The sequence below is a fragment of the Moschus berezovskii genome, chromosome 12 (genome assembly GCF_049115385.1).
Source record: "Moschus berezovskii isolate FMDL1 chromosome 12, NW_MosBer_1.0, whole genome shotgun sequence".
NCBI lineage: Eukaryota > Metazoa > Chordata > Mammalia > Artiodactyla > Moschidae > Moschus > Moschus berezovskii.
Genome location: NC_142471.1, coordinates 60,085,415 through 60,111,188, shown reverse-complemented (window position 1 = coordinate 60,111,188; position 25,774 = coordinate 60,085,415). Strand labels below are relative to the sequence as shown.

At 37.7% G+C, this 25,774-nt stretch overlaps 1 protein-coding gene across 5 annotated transcripts in view; it reads right to left on the bottom strand.

Annotated features, from left to right (window-relative positions):
• Positions 1 to 25,774, bottom strand: part of EXOC6 (exocyst complex component 6) — a 193,852-nt gene that overhangs the window by 132,852 nt on the left and 35,226 nt on the right. For all 5 annotated transcript variants that reach the window (XR_008685777.2, XM_055425072.2, XM_055425073.2 and 2 more), the window contains exons 2-5: positions 8,250 to 8,421; positions 6,944 to 6,991; positions 6,765 to 6,855; positions 4,087 to 4,132 (exon numbers count right to left, since the gene is read on the bottom strand). Coding sequence is in view for 4 of the 5 variants with exons in the window: in XM_055425072.2 (XP_055281047.1) it covers positions 4,087 to 4,132; positions 6,765 to 6,855; positions 6,944 to 6,991; positions 8,250 to 8,421 (357 nt within the window). In the remaining variant the exon portion in view is untranslated. The remainder of the gene's footprint in view (positions 1 to 4,086; positions 4,133 to 6,764; positions 6,856 to 6,943; positions 6,992 to 8,249; positions 8,422 to 25,774) is intronic.

Here is a 25,774-nt window from a genome sequence, read left to right as displayed (position 1 = left end):
TTTCCCTACTTTCTTCAATTTAAGTCTGAATTTCGCAATAAGGAGTTCATGACCTGAGCCACAGTCAGCTCCTGGTCTTGTTTTCGCTAACTGTATACAGCTTCTCCATCTTTGGTTGCAAAGAATATAATCAATCTGATTTCGGTGTTGACCATCTGGTGATGTCCATGTGTAGAGTCTTCTCTTGTGTTGTTGGAAGAGGGTGCACTCATCTCACACGCTAGTAAAGTCATGTTCAAAATTCTCCAAGCCAGGCTTCAGCAGTATGTAAACCGTGAACTCCCAGATGTTCAAGCAGGTTTTAGAAAAGGCAGAGGCACCAGAGATCAAATTGCCAACATCCGCTGGATCATGGAGAAAGCAAGAGAGTTCCAGAAAAACATCTATTTCTGCTTCATTGACTATGCCAAAGCCTTTGACTGTGTGGATCACAACAAACTGTGGAACATTCTGAAAGAGATGGGAATCCCAGACCACCTGACCTGCCTCTTGAGAAACTTGTTGCAGGTTAGGAAGCAACAGTTAGAACTGGACATGGAACAACAGACTGGTTCCAAATAGGAAAAGGTGTACGTCAAGGTTGTATATTGTCACCCTGCTTATTTAACTTATATGCAGAGTACATCATGAGGAACGCTGGGCTGGAAGAAGCACAAGCTGGAATCAAGATTGCTGGGAGAAATATCAATAATCTCAGATATGCAGATGACACTACCCTTATGGCAGAAAGTGAAGAGGAACTAAAAAGCCTCTTGATGAAAGTGAAAGAGGAGAGTGAAAAGGTTGGCTTGAAGCTCAACATTCAGAAAACGAAGATCATGGCATCTGGTCCCATCACTTCATGGGAAATAGATGGAAAAACAGTGGAAACAGTGTCAGACTTTGTTTTTTTGGGCTCCAAAATCACTGCAGATGCTGATTGCAGCTATGAAATTAAAAGACGCTTGCTCCTTGGAAGGAAAGTTATGACCAACCTTGATAGTATATTAAAAAGCAGAGACATTACTTTGCCAAGCAAGGTCCGTCTAGTCAAGGCAATGGTTTTTCCTGTGGTCATGTATGGATGTGAGAGTTGGACTGTGAGGAAGGCTGATCGCCGAAGAATCGATGCTTTTGAACTGTGGTGTTGGAGAAGACTCTTGAGAGTCCCTTATACTGCAAGGAGATCCAACCAGTCCATTCTAGAGGAGATCAATCCTGGATGTTCATTGGAGGGACTGACGCTAAACCTGAAGCTGCAATACTTTGGCCACCTCATGCGACGAGTTGACTCACTGGAAAAGACTCTGATGCTGGGAAAGGTTGGGGGCAGGAGGAGAAGGGGACGACGGAGAATGAGATGGCTGGATGGCATCACCGACTCTGTGGACATGAGTTTGAGTGTACTCCGGGAGTTGGTGATGGACAGGGAGGCCTGGCGTGCTGTGATTCATGGGGTCGCGGAGAGTCGGACACGACTGAGCGACTGATCTGATCTGATCTGATCTGACAGGAATCTCACTATTTATGGATGCAGAAGTGTCCAATAGGAGGGCTATTGAAAGGAATAGCCCTTACAAAACCCCAAAAGGAAGGGTAAAGTAAGGAATACTGATTAAAATGTGTTTAAGAAGCAGACCCTAGATTCTCTTCCTGACAAGCATCTAAACAACTGCCTTTTTCCATCGTGGTAAAATGCTAAACAGACCAAACCAAATAATTTCTCAAATGGGGACACTACTCAAGGTTGAAGGCAATAATATGTTGCTGGTTAGTCTCTTAAGTCTTATCTGACTCTTTTGCAACCTCATATACTGTAGCCCACCAGGTTCCTCTGTCCACTGGATTTCCCAGGCAAGAATACGGGAGCAGGTCACCATTTCCTTCTCCAGGGGATCATCTTGACCCAGGGATTGAACCTGTGTCTCCTGCATTGCAGATTCTCTACCACTGAGCCACCTGGGAAAAGGATTAGTTGAGCCCATATACAGTAGATGCCCTCTTCTCCAACTCACATCCCAGAATACCAGAAGTCAGATCTTTACCCTCCAGAGAGGAGACAGGAGAAGTCTCCTCTAGAAAATCTAACCAGACCCAGAAGAAACAACTCCAGATTCTAACATCACAAACTCCCCAACTAAAAAGGCCCACTCGGATAACCTTATGGTAAAACTCACAATAAACCAGACCCACCCATATACCCAGAGCTTGCAATCAGTTTTTTAATGTCCACTGCACTAGGCTCAGCTGTAAAGAATCTGCCTGCAATGCAGGAGACTCAGGAGTTGCAGGTTCAATCCCTGGGTCAGGGAGATTCCCTGGAGGATGAAATATCAACCCACTCAAGTATTCTTGCCTAGAAAATCCCATGGACACAGGAACCTGGCAGGCTACAGTCTATAGGGTCGCACAGAGTTGGACATGACTGAGCACTCACACACACCATGCACTAAATATGAGCATTCACCAGGGAATCACCAGACATCTACTTATTAGCTGCAAAGAGAAAAACATACCTTTTCTTAAGCCATCCCCTTAAGCACATGATCAAATTTAGGATAATCTAGAGATAATCTGATCGGAGAAGGCAATGGCAAGCCACTCCAGTACTCTTGCCTAGAAAATCCCACGGATGGAGGAGCCTGGTAGGCTGCAGTCCGTGGGGTCGCTAAGGGTCAGACACGACTGAGCAACTTCACTTTCACTTTTCACTTTCACACATTGGAGAAGGAAATGGCAACCCACTCCAGTGTTCTTGCCTGGAGAATCCCAGGGACGGGGGAGCCTGGTGGGCTGCCATCTATGGGGTCACACAGAGTTGGACACGACTGAAGTGACTTAGCAGTAGCAGCAGAGATAATCTGACAGCACATGACTTTTGCTGTCATACACAATATCATTTATGTTGTACTCTTACCGAAAACATTTAATCTGAATCTAAACATGACGAAATAAACAAATCCAAAATGCCCTGGTCTAAAACTAATCTGAACTCTTTCATGAAAAACAAAGCAAAGTGGGAAGGCTGTTCTAGATTACAGGGACAAAAAATACATAAAAGACATTTGGGGGACAACTGGGGAAATTTACATATAAGTACTAGATTATGAAATATCTGAAGAAATACATAATGCCCCAACCTTGAAAATAGTGAAGCAACAGTAAATTTAGCTATTTAAAGACATAAATGTAAACACCAAAAATAATTTCTTAAAAAAGGGAAGTTTTTGACCCTAGAAGAAGGAGTAGTGAATGGCAAGAAGGGAAGGTGATGTCTGGTCTTTCTTTTTTTGCAACAAACACACAGAACTATTAACTATTATTTAAAATAGGAGGATGTACAACTTTGATAGATAATATACAATATATTAATAATATATACATAAAAGACTGTTTTAGAATAGTTTGTGGGTCATGTATTAGGAAGGAACAAAATCATTCTACTAATTAGTACCAATTGATAAAGTCCAGTAAAATTCAATGCAAAGCATTACACAAAGCAGTACATATACAAATCTCCTGAATATATATTTGCATATAATGTGCTATGATAATTAAGCAGCTATTAATAAACAAGAAGAAGGGATTATCTCGCTGTTTCAATCATGTCTGATTCTGATTTTTCTACACAATTTAAAATTGTTCATTATTAAAACATTTTAAACATAATTATATCTAATGCTCCTATGGCAATCCATAAACTATCTTTCATCTGTCATGTATTCATGTGTATTATAAAATAGAACATGAACTACACAGTCCAGATTGTCAACATGTAACTACCCACACTTTGCTTTCACAAAATGCATACTTAGCCTTTGACTGTATGCAACATTAACATGTTAAGTTAATCAATATTTTTTCATTCCTGTTCAGCTATCTGTCTTTCATCGATATTATCAATCTTTGATATGTAAGGGCAAGGATCCAAAAATAAATGGCTAAGGATTGCTGTATTGAAAGACCCTAATTGGTAAATTGCATTAACAAAGAACAGTTAAACATAGAAAGCAAAACTTCAGATGATTCACTATAATTTATAGTAATTTTATTTATGCTTTCAGTAATAGGAAAAAACCTCTTATTAAAAACAGGAAAGAAACTCACCTTTTTGTACTCATCTGTTCTTTTAGCTTACTGTACATTTCCAGCACTGCATTAAAAAAAGAAAACTTCTTTTAGCTTTCCAAATTAAAAAAATTTGAAAGATGAAAATAAAGCAGGGAAGAGCATATTGTAAATTCAGTAATTTTCTCTGTACTTTGATTTAGGCTTATATTTTCAAATAAAATTTTATACTTCAAGTAAATGAAAGCATTTTAATTTCTGCATATATTGAACACTCCATTACATAAATTAATACATTATATCGAACTGGCAACACTTGCATAGGCTGACACCTAAAACTGAGACATCAACCTAGTAACAAATTATTTCTTGCTGCAGTGGAAGGAGAAGTGTGGTCTTAGTTATTTAAGAGAGAAAGTTGAGCAACAGTGAGATTAACTGATTTTGATTCAATATACTACATATATAAGGTAACTGTGCTATAGCTCATGAAACAAAATTTTACACCAAATTCACAAAGAAAAATCTCAAAAGTTTACAGAACAGAGTAAATTATAATAAAGGCATAAAGAAACATAACAAAGTATCTTTATCATTTTCATCAAAGGCTCAGAAATGTAATTATTCAATAAAATTGTTATTAAGCTTCAGCAAGAAGGCACACTGCCACCAAAAAGGTTTCAATGCAACTATGTAGATTACCACTCATCCTTAGTAGAATTTTGAAGTATAAAGCAGGTGAATTACTGTGAGATCATTAAGCTAGCTCACATTTTCCTAGACAAGAGAGACAGACACATTTTTTTCCAGATTTTTTACACTCTTATGGCTACTCCCTAGGGGGTTTCAAGTTCACAAAAGATATTGTTTAATTGTCTGAAAAACCATAAAAACTGCAGTGGTGGCTATAATGAACCAGCCCTAACTCTGCAGACCCCATGTATATCTCTATCAAAGTCCGTTTATTGCAATGCAATATATCTCACATTTTCCATCCAAAGCATTAGAGTGAACACATAACCTAGGAAAGAGCCTAAAACTGCTGCTACAACTATAAACTTGTTTTGAAGTCTCCTGTTTTATCTCAACAATTCATGTAAATTTCACATCTACCTTATATTATTTCCATACTGTTTTCATATTTAAATAATACCTTCCCAAAAATAACTAACTACAACACCAGGAAAATTAATTGTTTACCCCAACCTCGTGACTTCTTATACCCCTCTTAATCTAAGGAGGAAGTTAGGCAATTATACAGTAATGACTTGTTTGTCTTTATTCATATTAGATTGTAGGATCCTTCAGAGCTGGGACTACATCATTTTCAACTTTATATTTCTAATATCTACCATAATGCCTGACACAGAAAAGTATGTATGAGTGAATAATTAGATAGAAGGATGGACGGAGGGAAAGAGGTGGTTCTAGATGTAGCTATTAAGAATACAATGTTTACATGAACTCAGATTTCCTGTTCAGCCTTGAGAGCAAAGACAGTAACAATAAAAAACTCTTAACTTCTACTTCCCTTTATTTCTCTATTTCAAACAGCTCATTAGGGTTGAATAAGCTGAATTTACTCTTCCTCATTCCACGAGAACCCAATTTTTTTTAGGCTTACTACTTACAGTTCAAGGACAAAGCATTCAAACTTATGAGGCTGTGTTCATGACTATTTCAGTGTATATGATGGTGGCAAAGAGGTATTATTAAGCATTATTATATGGAACTAAGTTTCCAACCCTAAAATCTAACACAATAAGTAGATATTTTATTTAGTCAAAGTTAATGTGCACATATCCCTTTGTTAAGATGAGCAGAACTTCAGTGACCATAAAAAAATGAAATTTTATTCTTACAAGTCAGCAAACAATTTTTCTTTAACTAATACAATATGCTAACAAATTATGTGACTTGTAGTCTAAGCTAAATTTACATTATGTGAATATTATACAAAGCACCTTATTCTATCTCCCTGAATATGGAGGTTCAGGTTCCTTCCTTACAAAAAAAAGTTAAAAAATAGGACACTGAGATGGACTTAGCTTACTATATTAAGAAAAAGAAGTCATATACCTGATTCCTTTTTTTGAACAGGGTATATCCAGGTGAAGAAAATACTGGCTAGTTTATTCAGAATTTATTTGAAATGTCCCAGTAATATATGAGTCTTAACAGAGAGACCAGAAAACTCAGAAACCTAATAAGTCAGTCTTCCCAAAACATAGGCTGAAAGGCAAGACTGAAAAAGGGAGAATATCTGGCACTTCTGTATGTTATCTTAATAGTCAAATGAAATTGTGAGCAAAGACCAACTGCTTAAGTGACAAAAAGAAAACAATGGAAAACTAGAGGTTTAAAAAGATAGGCAAATTAGGAAAATGAAAGAAATGGAATCAAAAGACACTCTCCATGGGAAAGTATTCTGGTGGGGGGGAAGGAGGGGTTGGGGAGGGACAAAGGGCAAACGAGGCTGAAAGGGAATGGAAAGGTAGAGGTTGTTCTAGGAGACTGATGTGACAGATCATCAAATAGGGGCCTTATAATAAGGAAAAAGATGAAAATTCAGGGAATAAAGTAGATAGGAAAGAAAACCATGGGCACTGGGGGAACAATCACCAAGTAATCTATAATTCCCATAATGAATAATGATTAAACACCATTAAATTATAATTTCACCAAACTGAATGTTACATTACAGATGCTTAACTCACCTGGAAGGCATAACTGTAATTTTTCTACTACAGTTGTAATATTTCTCTGCTGAATTCTACATCGAATAATATCTTCTGTTTGGACTATCACCTTAAAGAGAAGAAATGCCCGTATTTCAAATGAACAGTTAAATTGCATCCACATATTGAATACACAAAAAAATAAATCATTTTCTCACCTCCTTTCCAGCATCTTGAAATCTTCGATTGGTATCAGTAACTTGCACCTTAAAAATAATTTCACCTTAGTTAGACAAATATGCATAAAACTGCCCTGATGTAACTGCTCACCCTTGTAATCAGATCATGCTTCATGAGAAACTTAGAACAAAGAAATGCAAATTCAAATTAACTCTACAGCTTGAACTTGAACTTTTGATTGAAAAGGGCTTTTGTTAACTTCAATTACTTATGACAGTTCTTTTTAACAGATTCTGTGGCAAACTTCTCAAATTTAATCTAGATTTTTGAACTTTACTTGCTTCTCTAAGTCTGTCAAACAATTCAAATCACTGACCCAATTGACCACTGGTCCCTTTTTGATAACTTCAATGAGGTCTATGTGCCATTCATTGTCTGTAGGAAATGGTGATTGCATTTTATGGTAATTAAACATTCATACTTTGCTGAATGCAAACACTGGGTGGTTGATTAACATCAAACACGGAAATCTCAATCCACAGCAACATTTTAATGCTGCAGGTGCAGGCAAAGCTCAACCTCAAATTTTCCCACATATTAAGTGACTCATTAGGTCATCATAGTAAGGAAGCACATTCTGGTTTATTAAAAATCTCATTAATTTCTGAACAAAGATGCTCAGTGACCTCATTGATGCCGTATTTGGTCTCTTGTTATCTGAATATCCTTTATATAATGGTTTTCTAATCATAACCTTTGGTGAACCAGGGTCGTTCTGTCTGCTAAGCTCTCCAAATGTGAAGAAAGATAAATAGGACAATTCTTATTACTAAATACTTTATATTCTGACAGAACAAATCCAGGTCTTATTTCATAAATAATGTTTTAGCTGTGTGGCAGAAAATGTAGACCAACTTGCTTTAAGAAAATTACACATTGCTATTAAGCGAAGAAAAACAAAGTTTCACTATTATTAAATAATTTTGAAAACACAATCACTTATAAGTTTTTACAAGTTTTCAGAAAATAATTTTTTATCAAAAAATTGTACTAATTGTCACTTGAGAACTCTAAAACTCCAAATGAGGTCTTTCACTGTGCAAATTTTTTTAGTTCATTTCTTGTAAGGACAGAAATCCTGTTAAGTCAATGCATTACCAAAAAAAAAAGAGAGAGAGAGAATTCCTGTAATCAGCATGACAAATGTATTAATAAAGCATTCCCAAATATGTACACTAATCCACTTCTTAAAACAGTACATTTAATAATAATTTGTAAATATGCACTATAAATATGTAAGTGATTTGATAGCAAAGGTAAATAGAATCTTAACATATTTCTTACCTTAAGTTTCTCTGCATCAGTCCTTACTTTAAGGAGTTCTGTTATAGCATCCACAAAACCCTGATGATGAAAATTACACATCTTTTCAATTTCCTTGTCATGATTACGGATACAAGCATCTAACTTTTCCATAAACTTCTTGTGTGCATTTGGTTGGTCATCATACACAGACCTGTACAGACACAAAAAGAAAGCTATCATTAACTTCCCAGTTCACCAAAATTTCTTCTTTATTAAGCTCAATCTCTACAAGAGCTGATATTTTAAAATGAAATCTCTGAACAAACAAACTAGGTTGTTAGTAATAACATCAGTAGAAACAGTTTGGTTGAAAAATACTTAATTTCTTTTGAACACATTAGTATTTAAAGAGCCACAAGTCCTCTAGATATATTACTAAGTATCTGGAATTAAAGGTCTGAAACTTAAGAGATGAGCCTTCAACACACTAGTGCTCAAAAAAGAATCACTAACTGAATGATTAAGGAATGAATAAACAAACTTCTGATTTCTACAGCATTTATTATGTGTCAGGACATATTCTGAGTGCTTTATATATTAACTCTTTCATCTTCATAACAAGCCTAAAACATAAATACTGTTATTACCCTCACTAACTTACAGATAAGTTACAGATTATGTAAACTGTCATAAATTCCACAACTAGCAAGTGACAGCTAGTTGCTAGTTGTGGAATGAACATGAATATGGGGTCTGAATCCTGGTAATGTGGCTCCAGAGTTCATATTCTTTTTTTTCTATTTTTTGGCCATGCCTCATGACTTGTGGGCTTCCCTGATAGCTCAGTTGGTAAAGAATCTGCCTGCAATGCAGGAGACCTCTGTTCCATTCCTGGGTCGGGAAGATCCCCTGGAGAAGGGATAAGCTACCCACTCCAGTATTGCTGGGCTTTCCTTGTGGCTCAGCTGGTAAAATATTCGCCTGCAATGCAGGAGACCTGGGTTCAATCCCTGGGTTGGAAATATACTCTGGAGAAGGGAAAGGCTACCCACTTCAATATTCTAACCTGGAGAATTCCATGGACTATCCATGGGGTCTCAAAAAGTCAGACACAACTAAGTAACTTTCACATGACTTGTGGGATCTTAGCTCTCCAACCAGGGATCAAACTGGTGTCCCCTGCCATGGAAGTATGGTGTTTTAACCACTGGACCCCCAGGAAGTCTCCAGAGTCCATACTCTTAAGTACAAGGCCATAATGCAGTTACCACAATGTTCTCTAAACACTGCATTTTCACTCCTACTGTATCTCAGGTCCTGCGGTCTCGACACGAAGTGACTTCCCCATCCACTATGCAGAAAAGGATTAACCTTGCCCAAAGAAACATTTGGGTCTTGCTCCCAGCTCCTAGGCAGTTTTGTCCAGCCTGATAGATGCCTTTGTTTACTTGGACAATGTAAAATAGTCTAAGTACTGGGAAAGATCGAAGGCAAAAGGATAATGGGATGGCAGAGGATGAGATGATTAGACAGTATCACCAACCAATGGACATGAATTTGAGCAAACTCCAGGAGACAGTGGAGGACAGAGGAGGCTGGCATGCTACAGTCCATGGGGTTGCAAAGTCGGATAATGGTTTAGCAACTGAACAACAACAATATGACTGACAATGTGATTCACAGTTAATGGGGGCAAGGGGCCACATGGAATCAGTTCTGGAGGGGCTGAAGACTAAGGTCAGCAACTCAAGCAGTCGGCCATGTCTATGGAATCAACCCCCAGGAAAAACCCTGGACACCATGGCTTGGGAGAGCCTCTCTGGTTAATAATACTCCATATGTATTACCATGCATCATCACTGGGGGAAATAAGTGCTGTCCACACAACTCCCAGAGGAAAAGACAACTGGAAGCTCCCCACTGGAACTCTCCTAGACCCCGCCTTACCTGCCTTTGCTTGTTGTTAATTTTAATCTATATCCTTTTGTCGTAGGAAATAGTAACCGTGAGTGTAACAGTTTTGCTAAATTCTGTGAGTCCTCCTAGAAAATTAATGAACCTGAAAGCAATCTTGGGGACATTCCAAAAATGTGCCCCCCGATCTGTTGCCCATTGATGAGGTTCAGTTCAAGTCCCATTTCCTCCAGCCGGTCTTTTGCAATTATTTCCATGCCAAGTGAAGAACTGAGCTAGAACTAGGCTCTGATCTTGGATATCTTCTCTTTTCTACCTATACCAGTCTAAATCTCTTCTAGGCTTAGAGCATTAAATTCTATAAACATGGAAAATGAAGGTGAAAGTCGTTCAGTCCTGTCTGACTCTTTGTGACCCCATGGACTATACAGTCCATGGAATTCTCTAGGCCAGGATACTGGAATGGGTAGCCTTTCCCTTCTCCAGAGCATCTTCCCAACCCAGGGATTGAACCCAGGTCTCCCGGATTGCAAGTGGATTCTTTACCAGCTGAGCCACAAGGGAAGCCCAAACACTATATAAACACTGACACCTCCCAAATTTGTATTTCTGGTCCCGACCTCTCCTTTGACCTTCATACTCATGCATCTCTCCAACTGGATGTATGATAAGCATCTCAGGTATGGCCAAAATGAATTCCTATCTTCTTTCCCAAACCCTGGTCCTCCCATGGCCTTCCCTCATCTTAGTAAACTCCATTCTTCCAGTTGTTGAGGCAAAAAACCTTGAAATCACTCTTGACTATTCTTTCTCTCACCTCCCCACTAAAACAATCCAACCACATCTCACTGCTTCCCCACTGGTATCACCCTGGACTAAGCCATCAATTTGTGTTCCCTAGATTATTCCGGACAGCTTCCTAAGCAGTCTCCTTGATTCCACCGTTATCTCCCTTCAGTCTGTACTCAACAAAGTAGACAAAATAATCCCACTAAAAATAAAGTCAAACCCCATATCTTTCTTCTGCTCAAAACCCTTTTTCTTAAAACAGCCTATAGAGCCCTATGTAATCCTGCCCCATATTATCACAGTGACCTCATTTCCTAATACTTATTCCATGCCAGCAGCACTGGCCTCCTTGTGGTTCCTGAAACGCACCAAGCACACTCCTGTCCTATCCTTTGCACATGTTGTTTCCTCTTCTGACCACATTTATCATACATGGCTGCCTCCCTCAGGTTTTCTGGTCTCCTTGATGAAGCCCTTTCTGGCCACAATATCCACATTATAAACACACACACACACACACACACACACACACACACTATTCCCTTTCCTGCTTTATTTTTTTTCTAAAATAAATGAATTCACTTTGTTACTGCATCACTCTTAGCACTATTTAATATACTCTCTACTTCACACTTCTAGTTTTTATTTTTGCTCACTGGAATGTAAGCTGCAGGAAGGCGGACAGTTTTGTCTGTTTTGTTCCCTGCTGTACAACCAGCCCTAGAATAGAGTCCCTAATATAAAGAACTGATAGACAGACAGATGGACGAATGGATAAGATGGAATTAAAAACATCACTTAGTAGCTGTTCAACCTCAGATAAACCACACAAATTCTCTGAATCCAAATTCTCTCAAAAATAAAACAGGGATTTAAAAAGTATCTACATCAGAGAGTTATAAGGATTAAATTAGCAAACATATGAAAAATTCTTAGCACAATAACTGACACATAGCAAGTACTCAAAATACACTGGCTACTATCACAGAATGCACATATGAGTCAAACAAATCCTTGTTAAAGAAGTGAACCATCTGCCGAACAGTTAAGTATGGATAGCAAATATCAAATACCTAACACTCAATTACGGAGAAGGCAATGGCAAGCCACTCCAGTGCTCTTGCCTAGAAAATCCCATGGATGGAGGAGCCTGGTAGGCTGCAGTCCGTGGGGTCGCTAAGGGTCGGACACGACTGAGCGACTTCACTTTCACTTTTTACTTTCACGCATTGGAGAAGGAAATGGCAACCCACTCCAGTGTTCTTGCTTGGAGAATCCCAGAGACGGGGGAGCCTGGTGGGCTGCCGTCTGTGGGGTCACACAGAGTCGGACACGACTGAAGTGACTTAGCAGCAGCAGCAACACTCAATTATCCTTGCTGTAGGGGCTGACTAAAAGTAACACCTGGCAATCGTATAGGGACTTTTGTAATTTTTACGTCTAATGTTTCATTTGTTTCTTACACCGTACCACAGAAAATATCATTGCCTCCTTTTCACAAATGAGGAAGTAGGCCCAGAAATACTAAATGACTTGCTCAATGTCACTCCCATCTCATGCTTCTCCTATAATTAACACACATAGCTAACTAACAACATTATCTTAATTAAACTAACAACATTATCCCAAAGAAAAATTCGCATTAGCTGACCTGCGTGCATGCTAAGTTGCTTCAGTATTGTCCAACTCTTTGCAACCCTATGGACTGTGGCTCACCAGCCTCCTCTGTCCATGGGATTCTCCAGGCAAGAATACTGGAGGGGGCTGCTGTGCCCTCCTCCAAGGGACCTTCCCCACCCAGAAATCAAATCCAAGCCCAAGTCTCTTACGTCTCCTGCATTGGCAGGTGGGTTCTTTACCACAAGGGCCACCTGAGAAGCCCCCAACTGACCTAGTTATGCTATAAACAAATTTTTATTTTGTAATTGTGAACATGTGTAAAGTTACATTTCGTTAAGTTATATATTATATATATATATATATATATAAGCTTTTCTAAGATAATTTTTACATATTTTAATAAAAGCTTGATATTTATCTGACTCAAAATAGCAGCTAATAAACAGAAAATACAGACAAAAGTGGCCCCTTTTTTCCCCCTATTACTGGTGTAGCATTGAAGCAAAAAAGTAGCAAGAGACATTTCAGGACTGCCCTGCTACAATGTCCCTCCAAAGGAAAGTTTGTGAGGGCAAAGGTGATACTGTTATCTCTTTTAAAAAATGACAATAATATATAAACAGAAGGAAGAGAAACAATGGTTATTCCAGAAGTCTATTTTAGAAAGTTCTTTAAATGTACCCTTCAGTGTATCTTTCCAATTTAACCTCTAGACTTTTAAAAACAAAACTACTCTCATTTTATAGTAATTCAGGACACTACCTGTGCATCTATTATAGCATCTATACACACACATACACATAAATGGGTATATATGCTGATATATGATATTTATATACATATATATGGATATATATGGGTATGCTGAAGCCGAAGCTCCAATACTTTGGCCACCTGACGAGAAGAGCCGACTCATTAGAAAAGACCCTGATGCTGGGCGGAGAAGGGGTCGACAGAGGACAAGATGGCTGGATGGCATCACCCACTCAATGGAGCAAGCTCCAGGAGTGAAGGACAGAGAAGCCTTGAATGCTGCAGTCCATGGGGTCGCAAAGAGTTCGACAGGACTGACAGGACTGAGCGACTTAACAACAATGGGTATAATACATGTATTATAGCATATATAAAAATATATTTAATAGCAGTATAATTATTATAGCAGGTGAACACTCTTTTTCCTATTGATGTTAGAATGTAGAAAAACAGTATCAGGACATATGTATTTACCTATTCTCCATTAACAGAAAACCAAAGCCTGAAATGGGTGCACTATTCACATTCCATGCCTTTTGCTATTAAAAAAGAACTGTAAGTCCCAATACAGGAAATAAAAAAAAATTAAAGAATTAGTATTGTGAATGAGAAGAGTAGGTCTTGATCTGCCTACTGATAAGTCTTAATTTTTCCTGATCCTAGGTAACTATCTACCATTCCACTCCCGAGGATAAACTGTACCCCAAGCTGATACAACCACTTATATCAACCACAATCCATATCAATGAGATCATTCTGAGGAGAGTACACAAAATGGAAAGTCAAGATAAAGAAATGTTCTAAATCACAGAAATATGTTACATTTAAAGAAAGTATTGACGGATCAAGCAAGTGCCAGAATGCAAACTTCATCAAAGTTCTCAGGTCTTTGATATTCTCAGGTCCTGAAAAGAACCCTAGAAAGTTCATAATTCTGTCTTTCTCAATTTAATAGCTGCAGCACAAATCTAAAAGCCAAACACAAGTACTCACAAAGGCATTAATCAAAACATGTAGTTGATCTAACTCTCTATCCACTGTGATGAAAAGTAAGAAATAACTACTCTGAAAGTAAAAAAGTGAAAGTGAAGTCACTCAGTCGTGTCTGACTCTTTGCGACTCCGTGCACTGTAGCCTACCAGGCTCCTCCGTCCATGGGATTTTCCAGGCAAGAGTACTGGAGTGGGTTGCCATTTCCTTCTCCAGGGGATCGTCCCAACCCAGGGACTGAACCCAGGTCTCCCACATTGTAGGCAGATGCTTTACCATCTGAGCCACCAGGGAACTACTCTAAACATGTGCTAATAAAGCCAATAACAAATAGCTAAATGAATAGAGACAGGAAGGAGGAAAGGGTGGATATGTATAAGAACACTGGAAAAAGGAAGAAAAGAAAAGCAATTTTTACTTTAAGAATTTTCACACAGCAAGAATTACCACTCTTTTCCCTGAAGGAATCTGTGCTTCAGTTCAGTTCAGTTCAGTCGCTCAGTCATGTCCGATTCTCTGCGACCCCATGAATCACAGCACGCCAGGCCTCCCTGTCCATCACCAACTCCCGGAGTTCACTCAGACTCATGTCCATCGAGTTAGTGATGCCATCCAGCCATCTCATTCTCTGTCGTCCCTGTCTCCTCCCACCCCCAATCCCTCCCAGCATCAGACTCTTTTCCAGTGAGTCAACTCGTCGCATGAGGTGGCCAAAATATTGCAGTTTCAGCTTTAGCATCAGTCCTCCCAATGAACACCCAGGATTGATCTCCTTTAGAATGGACTGGTTGGATCTCCTTGCACTTCAAGGGACTCTCAAGAGTCTTCTCCAGCACCACACTTCAAAAGCATCAATTCTTCGGCGATCAGCTTTCTTCACAGTCCAACTCTCACATCCATACATGACCACTGGAAAAACCATAGCCTTGACTAGATGGACCTTGGTTGGCAAAGTAATGTCTCTGCTTTTTAATATGCTATCTAGGCTGGTCATAACTTTCCTTCCAAGGAGTAAGCGTCTTTTAATTTCCTGTCTGCAATCAGCATCTGCAGTGATTTTGGAGCCCCAAAAAATAAAGTCTGACACTGTTTCCCCTGTATCCCCATCTATTTCCCAGGAATCTGTGCTTAATTACAGATAATCTGGAAAGAAGGTGTAGGAGACAGATATGGAGAGAAGCAGCAGGAATTTCTCCCAGAGACTTAAGGTGCTGCTTCTGGCTTAAGGTGGTAAAGATTGCCAAAAAAAAAAAAATGTTACACACGACGATGTACTATTAAGTGATTTACATGTACTACCTCATTAGTGTTCACTACAGCTTAATGATGCTGTAGATACTGTCAGCATCCCAATTTACACATGTAGTTTGGGAAGATTAAGATTTTAAATCCAAAATCACAGAGTTAGTGGAATCAAGTTTTAACCTTAGGTCTACCTGGCTCCAAAGCCCAGTGCTCTTAACCATTGTTTTAGACAGCCTCTCCAATCAGAAATGGTGATAAGCATCATGAGAATGCAAAGTCAGCAGCAGAGAAACTAACCAGATCACCTTTGAAGATCAACAATTGAGAATGACTCAGTAGGGAATCCCTCATGTGCACTGTTGCACCCATCAGGTAAAATCATCCGATGAGAAGAAAAAGCTGATGAGAAGTGAGGCATAGCTAATTGTTAGGCAGTATTAAATTACAAATGCATGAAAATAAGGAGGAACAAAGTATGAAGAGAAAACTGAGGGCCCGGTACTTGGCTGACCTCAGCTGAAGGGACTCTGAAAAATATATTTTTCTTTTTCCTTTTTATGTCTTTGAATGATAGTTATCATTCTTTGAAATTTTCACTTGCAGGGCAAGAAGGAAATACCATTCAGCATTATTCATTCTCTGAATCCTAAACTGGTTAAGCAGTTGCATCCATCTAATTAGTGTGCTAGATATACTGCTGTTCTAAATTTTCAAGCAGTATACAATGTTAATGAAAATAAGCTTTTCTTCTTTCAAAATGTCCCCAGGATTTTATAATGTCTCTTGGCAAACCTAATCAAGTTCCTATAAATAAATACAGATATGACAAAAACAGAAAGAGTGAACATGAAAAAGTCAGTAAATTTTCCACTACCCTCACCCACTACGGTTGCAACTTAATGCTCCATAAGATAATGACTTCAGTATAAGAGTCCTGTCATCACTTCCAAAAGCTTAGCACAATAAAAACTAACTTCTGACAAAATGTAATGCTAATCAGACAAAAATGCAGATGCAAAATCAATTTAAAAGAGACAACTTTAAAACTTTGTGAAGAAAAACAAAGATAGACTATGCTATACTATGATTTTATTTACATGTTTTAACTAGCAACTAAGAATGCATACAAGCATTCCTATATATGTCTTTTTTAAATGTATATGTTTTAAAAACATAACTAAAAAACAATTTTTTGGTACACACTTTCCATCTTCATTATATCTAACCTATATCAAAGTGTGGAATATGAATTATCTCTTAGTATTTGATCATCCAATTTATTAGACTTATCGAATTTAAACAAGTAAATAAATGATACTTCTGAAATGCCTTCTTGAATTGTATGTATAGAGCTCCACCTAGTGGTAATCAAATAAATATAAGAAAACATGTCATTTAAATGTTAAAACTAGTTCTTTGAAAATTAATATTTGTATCATCAAATCAAATGTCCCAACAGAGGCATTCAAGCTACTTTGATTTTTGACAGATGTTACATTCTGTGAATACTGTCCGTTCACTAACCTTATTCCAATTTTTTTAGGAAAACATCTGAAGAAAAACAACATTCACAAGCTACGGTGTGAAAAAGAACTCTTCTTATTACTAGTAACACTTGGAATTATTTGTCAAAAAGCATAAAAAAATACCCTTTTACTGTTCTCAGTATCTTTTTTCTTTCATTGTATCTTCACTGAAAAAAAGATTCTATCACTAACTGTAAAAGAAATGTTTCCTGAGAAATGTTTTTTTTAATTTCTAGTAATAAAAAATTGCTTTTGCATCCTTTTGACCATTCTATATTTTTCCAGTCCACAGGCATTTTTCTATTCTCACACCAGTGTTTCAAATGGCATATCAAGCTTAATTTCTAAAATATGAGTCAATTTTGTATTTTGAGTAATTAGTATTCAGGACTTGGTATTGCATATTAATGAGATTTATGATACTTTTTCAGCAATTTCATATTTACATTGAATGTTTTTCATGTTCTAAGTACCAATCAAACTGAAGTACTGAAATTTTGGTTACTATCAATAACCATAAAATATATTTTTCTAATATTAAACATATTTATGATAATTAACCACCTTATGATTATCAGCTTTGGAAAAATTAAGCATTTCTAAAAACACTGCTATGAAGACAATGGTAAACATAATACAGAAAAACTGAACAGAAATTTTCAAAAGCTATTAAAACCATCCTATCCAATTCCTATCCAATACAAGTAACTTGCTATCAATCTCAAAAATGGTTTTAAAAACAGGTTTTTGGTATATCAGCAAATTTGGTAAATTCAGCAATTGGTCATGCAACACACCAATCATCTGGCAATTAATTTCAGGCTGAGATTCGAAAATATTTCTTTTATAGAAGCACATGATGACTTACTAGTTTAAGTTCTTTCAGAATGGGGTATATGTAAGTCCCGAGTATAAAAGGGCAGTTAAACACCAGTGAGACTTGACTTTGTCTAGTTCTCTGTGCCCACTGTATGGATCCTGGAAACTAGGAGAAGATACTCTGAAGTACTCTTACCCTAAGGGCATGGTTTTGGTATTCCTGCTGCTGCTGATAGGCTATGTAAATTGGAAATGTAATCTTATTTTTCAGTGGAGCAGTCTCTTCAATGCCAGCTTATGACCCACTTGAAAAACCTGCAGCCAGAGTCAGAAATGGGGACCTGAAACACTGCAACTCTCTTCAACAGCTTTTAGAAACATTTAAGGTACCCAAAATTTCAGTAATATCCATATGAGAAACAATGAGCTAAAATATTCCACGATAGCAAGTGAGTTATCATTGAGGAGAAAAGCCTCTTTTACATAAAGTCACATGATCTGGAATTCTTTTTTCAAAAAAACAATGAATAGCAAAGACACCATGCCCCTATCTTAAATACAAAAAAGGATTGCGCAAAGTACCACTCTATCTTGGGGGGAAAAAATTTATACTACAGTTACTTGGCAATTTAGAACTGCAAGAAAGAATATTCAACATAAGGTACTATGTTAAATTTTCAGTTCAGTTCAGTCACTCAGTCGTGTCCGACTCTTTGCGACCCCATGCATCGCAGCACACCAGGCCACCCTGTCCATCACCAACTCCCGGAGTTCACCCAACTCATGTGCATCGAGTCGGTTATGCCATCCAGCCATCTCATCCTCTGTTGTCCCCTTCTCCTCCTGCCCCCAATCCCTCCCAGCATAAGGCACTCAACATTTTCCCAACCATTTCATCAAATATATATAACATGAATAACAACTTTCCCATAACTTTCCCTGATTCTTTGTAATCCAGGTGGAATTAAGTGAAACAGCTAAAAAAACATTAACAGCAGGATAAAGATAAAGGAGAATTCTAACAATATTCATCAAACACCAACTATGTACAATAAAAACTGAAAACTAAGTGCAGGAAACAGTTATTGCACAGGTAACATGAACACAGAGGACAGCTGCTCCCTAAATCATTAAAATTTATTTGCACTGAGCCTAACTCTTCAAGGGGGCAGGAAAGGAAATGTAGTTTTATAACACGGTTCCAAAATTCTCTAACACATCTTCCATTGAGAGGTAGGGTCTATATCCCCTTCCTTTGAATTTGGACAGGTTTATGATAACTTCAACCAATGGAACATAACTCAGGTAATAATATGTGACTCCAGAAGCTAGAAAGAAGCCATGCAACTTTCACAAACACTCTGGAGAAAACTATCCATCATGTAAGAAAGCTAACAATAGATTTCTAAATATATGTCATCTTCTAAAAAATGACATGCTGAAGGGGCCACATGTGGGCACTCCCAAATGACAGCCACTCCAACTGCCAGCAGTGTGAGTGAGCCACCATGGCTGTCTAGTCCAGCTGGGCCTCAGCTGATTTTGGCCCAACCAGCAACCAATATCTGACTGCAGCCACATGAAAGACCCCAAGACACAACTGTAGAGGAATCTGTCTTCAATCTTTTACAAAAGTTTTCAAGTACAAGAACAATTTGTTTGGACATCTGTATAAAGTATCTAAAACACAATTAAATTAAAATATTTTCTAGAATAATTCCTTTTTTCACTATTTCTTTTTTCCTTTTGGCACTAATCCTTTTTGGCACTGTCCTTAACTTCTTTTTCCAACCCAGGATGCTCCTCCCTACAACATGCCTCAATCTTAAACTTTCTTCAAAATTCACCTCAAGGTAATTTCTCTGGGATACTTTCATGAATACTGAATAATAACTGTCCCATGACCTCCTGCTTCCCTGGTGGCTCATATGGTAAAGTGTCTGCATGCAATGCAGGAGACTGGGTTTGATCCCCGGGTTGGGAAGATCCCCTGGAGAAGGAAAAGGCAACCCACTCCAGTACTCTTGCCTGGAAAATCGCATGGACAGAGGAGCCTGGTAGGTTACGGTCCATTGGGTAGCAAAGAGTCAGACACAACGGAGCGACTGCACTTTCCATGACCTAGAATTTTCCCAGCGCTATTATATACAGTCTATAATACATTTTTATTTATTTGTATAATATATCAAATTTATTCTCCAATAACTTATTCCATGTTTTATTTTCTAAATTCCTTGAGAACTGAAGGTGTCTTCCACTTCCATACTCAGTTCATAAGTGCTGTGAGGATGCAAAGAACTGCATCTTAATCAACAGAAAGGTTCACTAGAGGGCACTCTTCACCAAAAAGTAATCTCTAGAAATCCAATATATTTCTTTTCACTGTTGCATCAAAATATGGTGTGAATCTCACACTCATCTTAATTAACAACTAAGTACTATGAAATCAAAATAAAAATATTTCCTCCTTTTCTGAATCTACTTTATCCTGTTATCTACTGCTTTAATATAATGATTAAAAACAGAAGAACAAAAACAGACAGAGAGGCAAGAAATAAACCCACACACCTACAATCAATTAATCTATGATAAAGGAGGCAAGAATATACAATGAGAAAAGCAGTCTCTTTAGCAAATAGGTTGGGAAAGCAAATAGTGTTCACTTCACACTAACCGAAGACAGAGAAAGACAAATAGTATATATAACTTATATGTGCAATCTAAAAAAACTACAAATGAATCTATATACAAAACAAATAAAGTCACAGACATAGAAAACAAACTTAAGTTTGCTAAAAGGGAAAGGAAAGGGGAGAAAGATAAATTAGGAGTATGGAATTAAAGATACAAACTATTATATATAAAACAGGTAAGAAACAAGGATTTACTGTATAACAAAGAACTATATTAAATATCTGATAATAACATATAATGGAAAATAATGTGAAAAATATATATATATATAACTAATCACTTTATTATATACCTGAAACTTAACACAATATTGGAAATCAATTATACTTGAATTTTAAAACTGTTTAATTTTTAAAATAACAGAACAGAACCATAAACACCATAAAAATTTTCTGGCAACTCCAAGTTCCTATGGGGAAGTATGGACAATCTGCTGCTGCTGCTGCTGCTAAGTCACTTCAGTCGTGTCCGACTCTGTGTGACCCCATAGACAGAAGCCCACCAGGCTCCCCCCGTCCCTGGGATTCTCCAGGCAAGAACACTGGAGTGGGTTGCCATTTCCTTCTCCAATGTGTGAAAGTGAAAGTGAAGTCGCTCAGTCGTGTCCGACCCCTAGCGACCCCACGGACTGCAGCCTACCAGGCTCCTCCATCCATGGGATTTTCTAGGCAATAGTACTGGAGTGGCTTGCCACTGCCTTCTCCGATGGACAATCTAGCGTAGGATAAACTTTTATAGATTACATGGTGCCTGATATATCATAGGTACTTGGATATTAAAAGAACACACAGAAATTAAACGTCACCTTAAAGTCACTGTTTGAATTTGTAGTAAATATGTAAGAATTTATACATTATATTGAAAACTGATGAGAAATTAGCACTGATTCATAAGTTAAGATCTAAAAAAACTAAGTATCAGTCAAATATAAATGAAAATTTATTTCACTTATCTTCTCCACCAGATTCAGAAAAATCCACAAATAGACAATTTTTATGATTTTTTTCATGTTAAGTGTCTTATATATGAAGATAATGCTAAAATTACTGGATGAAAAATAATCTAAAACTTCTAACAGATTTGAGTTTTTAAAACTACCTCTGAACTATACAACATAAGCATTTTATGGGAAAAAAACATGTCAAGTAAAGTTAGTGTTTAAAAAAATAAGTTTTGGAGGTCCTGGAAAAGATGTAAGTATATCCTGAAGTAAAAAAAAGAACTTTACCAAACAGAAAATATTAAAAATGAAAGTCTGATGCAAATGAATTTCATGTGAACTCTGGAAGAAAGGATTCCAAAATAATGCATTTTAAAAATAAATATATTAACACATATTTAATTTTTATAATGCATTTTTCAAAAGACACTGTGCCAAATAAATGTAATTGAGAAATAATGTGGCAGAAAAGAGAAAGATGGTAATCCTGATACAAGGCTGATCTTAACTACTATTTATCCTGACCACAAAGTCCACTTCTGCTGGTCATTTCACAGCTTAGAAGAAAAAATGGAAAGAAGTTGAGAAGAGCAATTCTGTGTCCACTCAAAAGCAGAATATAAATTAACAAAATTAAAAATAAAAATAATCTTTTACATTTGTACTGGTGCTTTGCAATCCACAAAGCAATTTTGCATACATCATTGCATTTGATCCCAAGAACCCTAGGGAAGCAGACAGGGCAACTGGTTTTATCTCTGCCTCACAGATGAAGGAAATGAGGCTCAAAGAAACTAAAGCATTTGCTCAACAGCACGTGCCTACAACAGACCAGAGCCAAGTATACAATCCAAGTCTTGAACTCACAAGGAGTGTTAGAGGATATTGCACAAAAAAGTAAAAGGAGCTCACTGCAAAAAAAATCACCATTCAGTAGATTAAATTCTTTATCTTAAATATGTCAGTAACACATTCATTACACATTTCCAGACTTTCTTTATTACTATGGCAATGCCTCTACTAAATGAATTCTCTTGAAATAAGCTCCTTTAAAATGAAGTTGGCAATACTCAAACAACAACAACACATACACACACTCTCTTCACAAACCACACAAAGAATAGCTGCCTGGTTCACATCCAGGCATGCAAAAACAGAAAACAAAACAACAAACCAACCATTATGCATGGATTCTATTAGGCCTGATCTACCAAACTGAAAAGAACTAGCCCTTCTACTAAGAAAGGCTAAAAACAAACCTGATTTATGCTCTTTTTACTACAGGAATGAATGAACGAGGATAGAAATGATGAAAAAAGAGAAGGCTGAGAAAGATGGTGTCTTGTATTTTCATCATTCAGAACTGAAAAAGGGCCTGACAAGGGTAAAAAGGTCAGTTATCTTTCTTGCATCAAGCAGTTTCCAGTCCTGGAGAGAACAAATCAGAAACTGGTCTTACTAAAGCTACTGGAGGCCTGTATTTTGGAACACAGAGGAATAAGGAACCTATATCTGACCCAGTACAAGTTAAAGATAGAGGACCCTCCCTCCCTGAGTATAGTTCTGGTCACATTCCTTACTGTTTCCAATCTTAATGTAAACCTTCTTCCCTTTTTTTCCCCTTCTTCCCTTCTAATCTTTTTGTAGTTAAAATTTGTTTTTATATTGCAGCTTTCATTATTTGATATCTAAGTCAGAAGGCAAAGGCTCAGAAGCCAAACAGCCTATGTTCTATATCTAGCTCACCACTTACCGAGTGAAGTGAAATGAAGGCGCTCAGTCGTGTCTGACTCTTTGCTACCCCATGGACTGTAGCCTACCACACTGCTCTGCCCATGGGATTTTCCAGGCAAGAGTACTGGAGTGGGTTGCCATTTCCTTCTCCAGAGGAAAAGCTCACCACTTACCGAGTACCTAGGGCAAATGACCTAATCTATCTCAACTCAGTTTCTTCATCTGCAAAATGGGTACCTCATTTGCTTCTTACAAAGATTAAATGAAAAAACAGAAACAAATATTTTAAACAGTGGCATACAGTAAATATTCAAAAATGTTAGCTGTTACCTATTATTTGTGCGTGTCTGTGTGCTTAGTCATTCAGTTGTGTGCTCAGTCATTCAGTCGTGATTTCCAGGCAAGAATACTGGAACAGGCTGCCACTGCCTACTCCAGAGGATCTTCCTGACCCAGAGATCGAATCTGAGTCCCCTGCATCTCCTTTACTGGCAGGTGGATTCTTTACCACTGAGCCATCTGGGAAGCCATTATTTACCTACTTGATTATTTTCACTTCCAGGAATAAAGATCCTAAGAAATTATTTTATTTCACAAAAAAATAAGAACCACCTAAATGTGCAACAATTAGAAGACAATCAAACAGAGAAAACAGGATGAAACTTCATTATCAAACATTTAACAAAATTCAACATTTAAAATGTTGAATATCATAACCAACAAATATTCAACAAGTAGCATGTTGTTTCTAATATTAAAAATAACTAGAGTTTTGATTATCCTTCAGTTCAGTTCAGTTCAGTCGCTCAGTCGTGTCCGACTCTCCGCGACCCCATGAATCACAGCACGCCAGGCCTCCCTGTCCATCACCAACTCCCGGAGTACACTCAAACTCATGTCCACAGAGTCGGTGATGCCATCCAGCCATCTCATTCTCCGTCGTCCCCTTCTCCTCCCGCCCCCAACCTTTCCCAGCATCAGAGTCTTTTCCAGTGAGTCAACTCGTCGCATGAGGTGGCCAAAGTATTGCAGTTTCAGCTTTAGCATCAGTCCCTCCAATGAACATCCAGGATTGATCTCCTTTAGAATGGACTGGTTGGATCTCCTTGCAGTATAAGGGACTCTCAAGAGTCTTCTCCAACACCACAGTTCAAAAGCATCGATTCTTCGGCGATCAGCCTTCTTCACAGTCCAACTCTCACAACCATACATGACCACGGGAAAAACCATTGCCTTGACTAGACGGACCTTGGTTGGCAAAGTAATGTCTCTGCTTTTTAATATACTATCAAGGTTGGTCATAACTTTCCTTCCAAGGAGCAAGCGTCTTTTAATTTCATGGCTGCAATCAGCATCTGCAGTGATTTTGGAGCCCAAAAAAACAAAGTCTGACACTGTTTCCACTGTTTTTCCATCTATTTCCCATGAAGTGATGGGACCAGATGCCATGATCTTTGTTTTCTGAATGTTGAGCTTCAAACCAACCTTTTCACTCTCCTCTTTCACTTTCATCAAGAGGCTTTTGAGTTCCTCTTCACTGATTATCCTTAAGCAGTAGGAAAAAAGTTATTTTTTTCTCCTATTCTATATATTCAAGTTTTCTATAATGAAGGTTCTTGTTTTTCATTAATTCAATTCAAAAAGTATTTACTGAGAGTCTATTGTACCCATGGCATTATGCTATATAACAGTTGGAACTAATCAGGGATGCACGACAATAGGCCTCATGGACTATAAGATTAGGCCTACATTTAAGACATTTATTTAAAGTATACAGGGAATTCCCTATGGTCCAGCGGTTAGGGCTCAGTACTTTTGACTAGATGGCCCAGATTCAATCCCTGGTTGAAGAACTAAGATCCTGAAAGCTGTGCAACACAGCCATACAAGAAAGAAACTAAATATACACATTAAGACATATAACTAAATAACACTGTGTAGCATTTTTAAAAATCCATGCTATAAGAATTCAGACACAGAAAATATACACATATGTGTGTGTGTGTATATATATATATATATATAATTATATACCTCCACATAGAATGCACTGCTCTGAGATGCCAAGATTTCATAAAGGAAATATGACCTAAGAAGGGAATTCAATGATAGGTAGGAAATTGAGTAAGTGGAGAAATAAGGAGGAAGGAATTCAATCATGACAGACACAGCCAGGAAAAAAACAGAGCCTTGTGAAAAAGACAAACAGTTTAACTGATACAAAGGATACCTGATGAACATGGTGGGAATTCTATTCTAACTGTTAAGAGTAGTTATTAATTTTTATCTAGGCAAGGGTCTGGAAATAGCAAGACTCTTCTATGATTTTAATAAAAGTTACAGATCTTCTCCCTAGAAAAGTGCACAAACACAACTGCATATATTCTTTGTCTCTGAAAACTACCGACCATTCACAAGGTGGGACAAGCAGTACAACCTCTTTTCATCGTACTGCACTGCACCAGAGGTGAACAACTGATCTGAGTTAGTTCAATCAGACACATTCTTTCAGGAATTCTGAAGCAGAATTCAGAAACAGT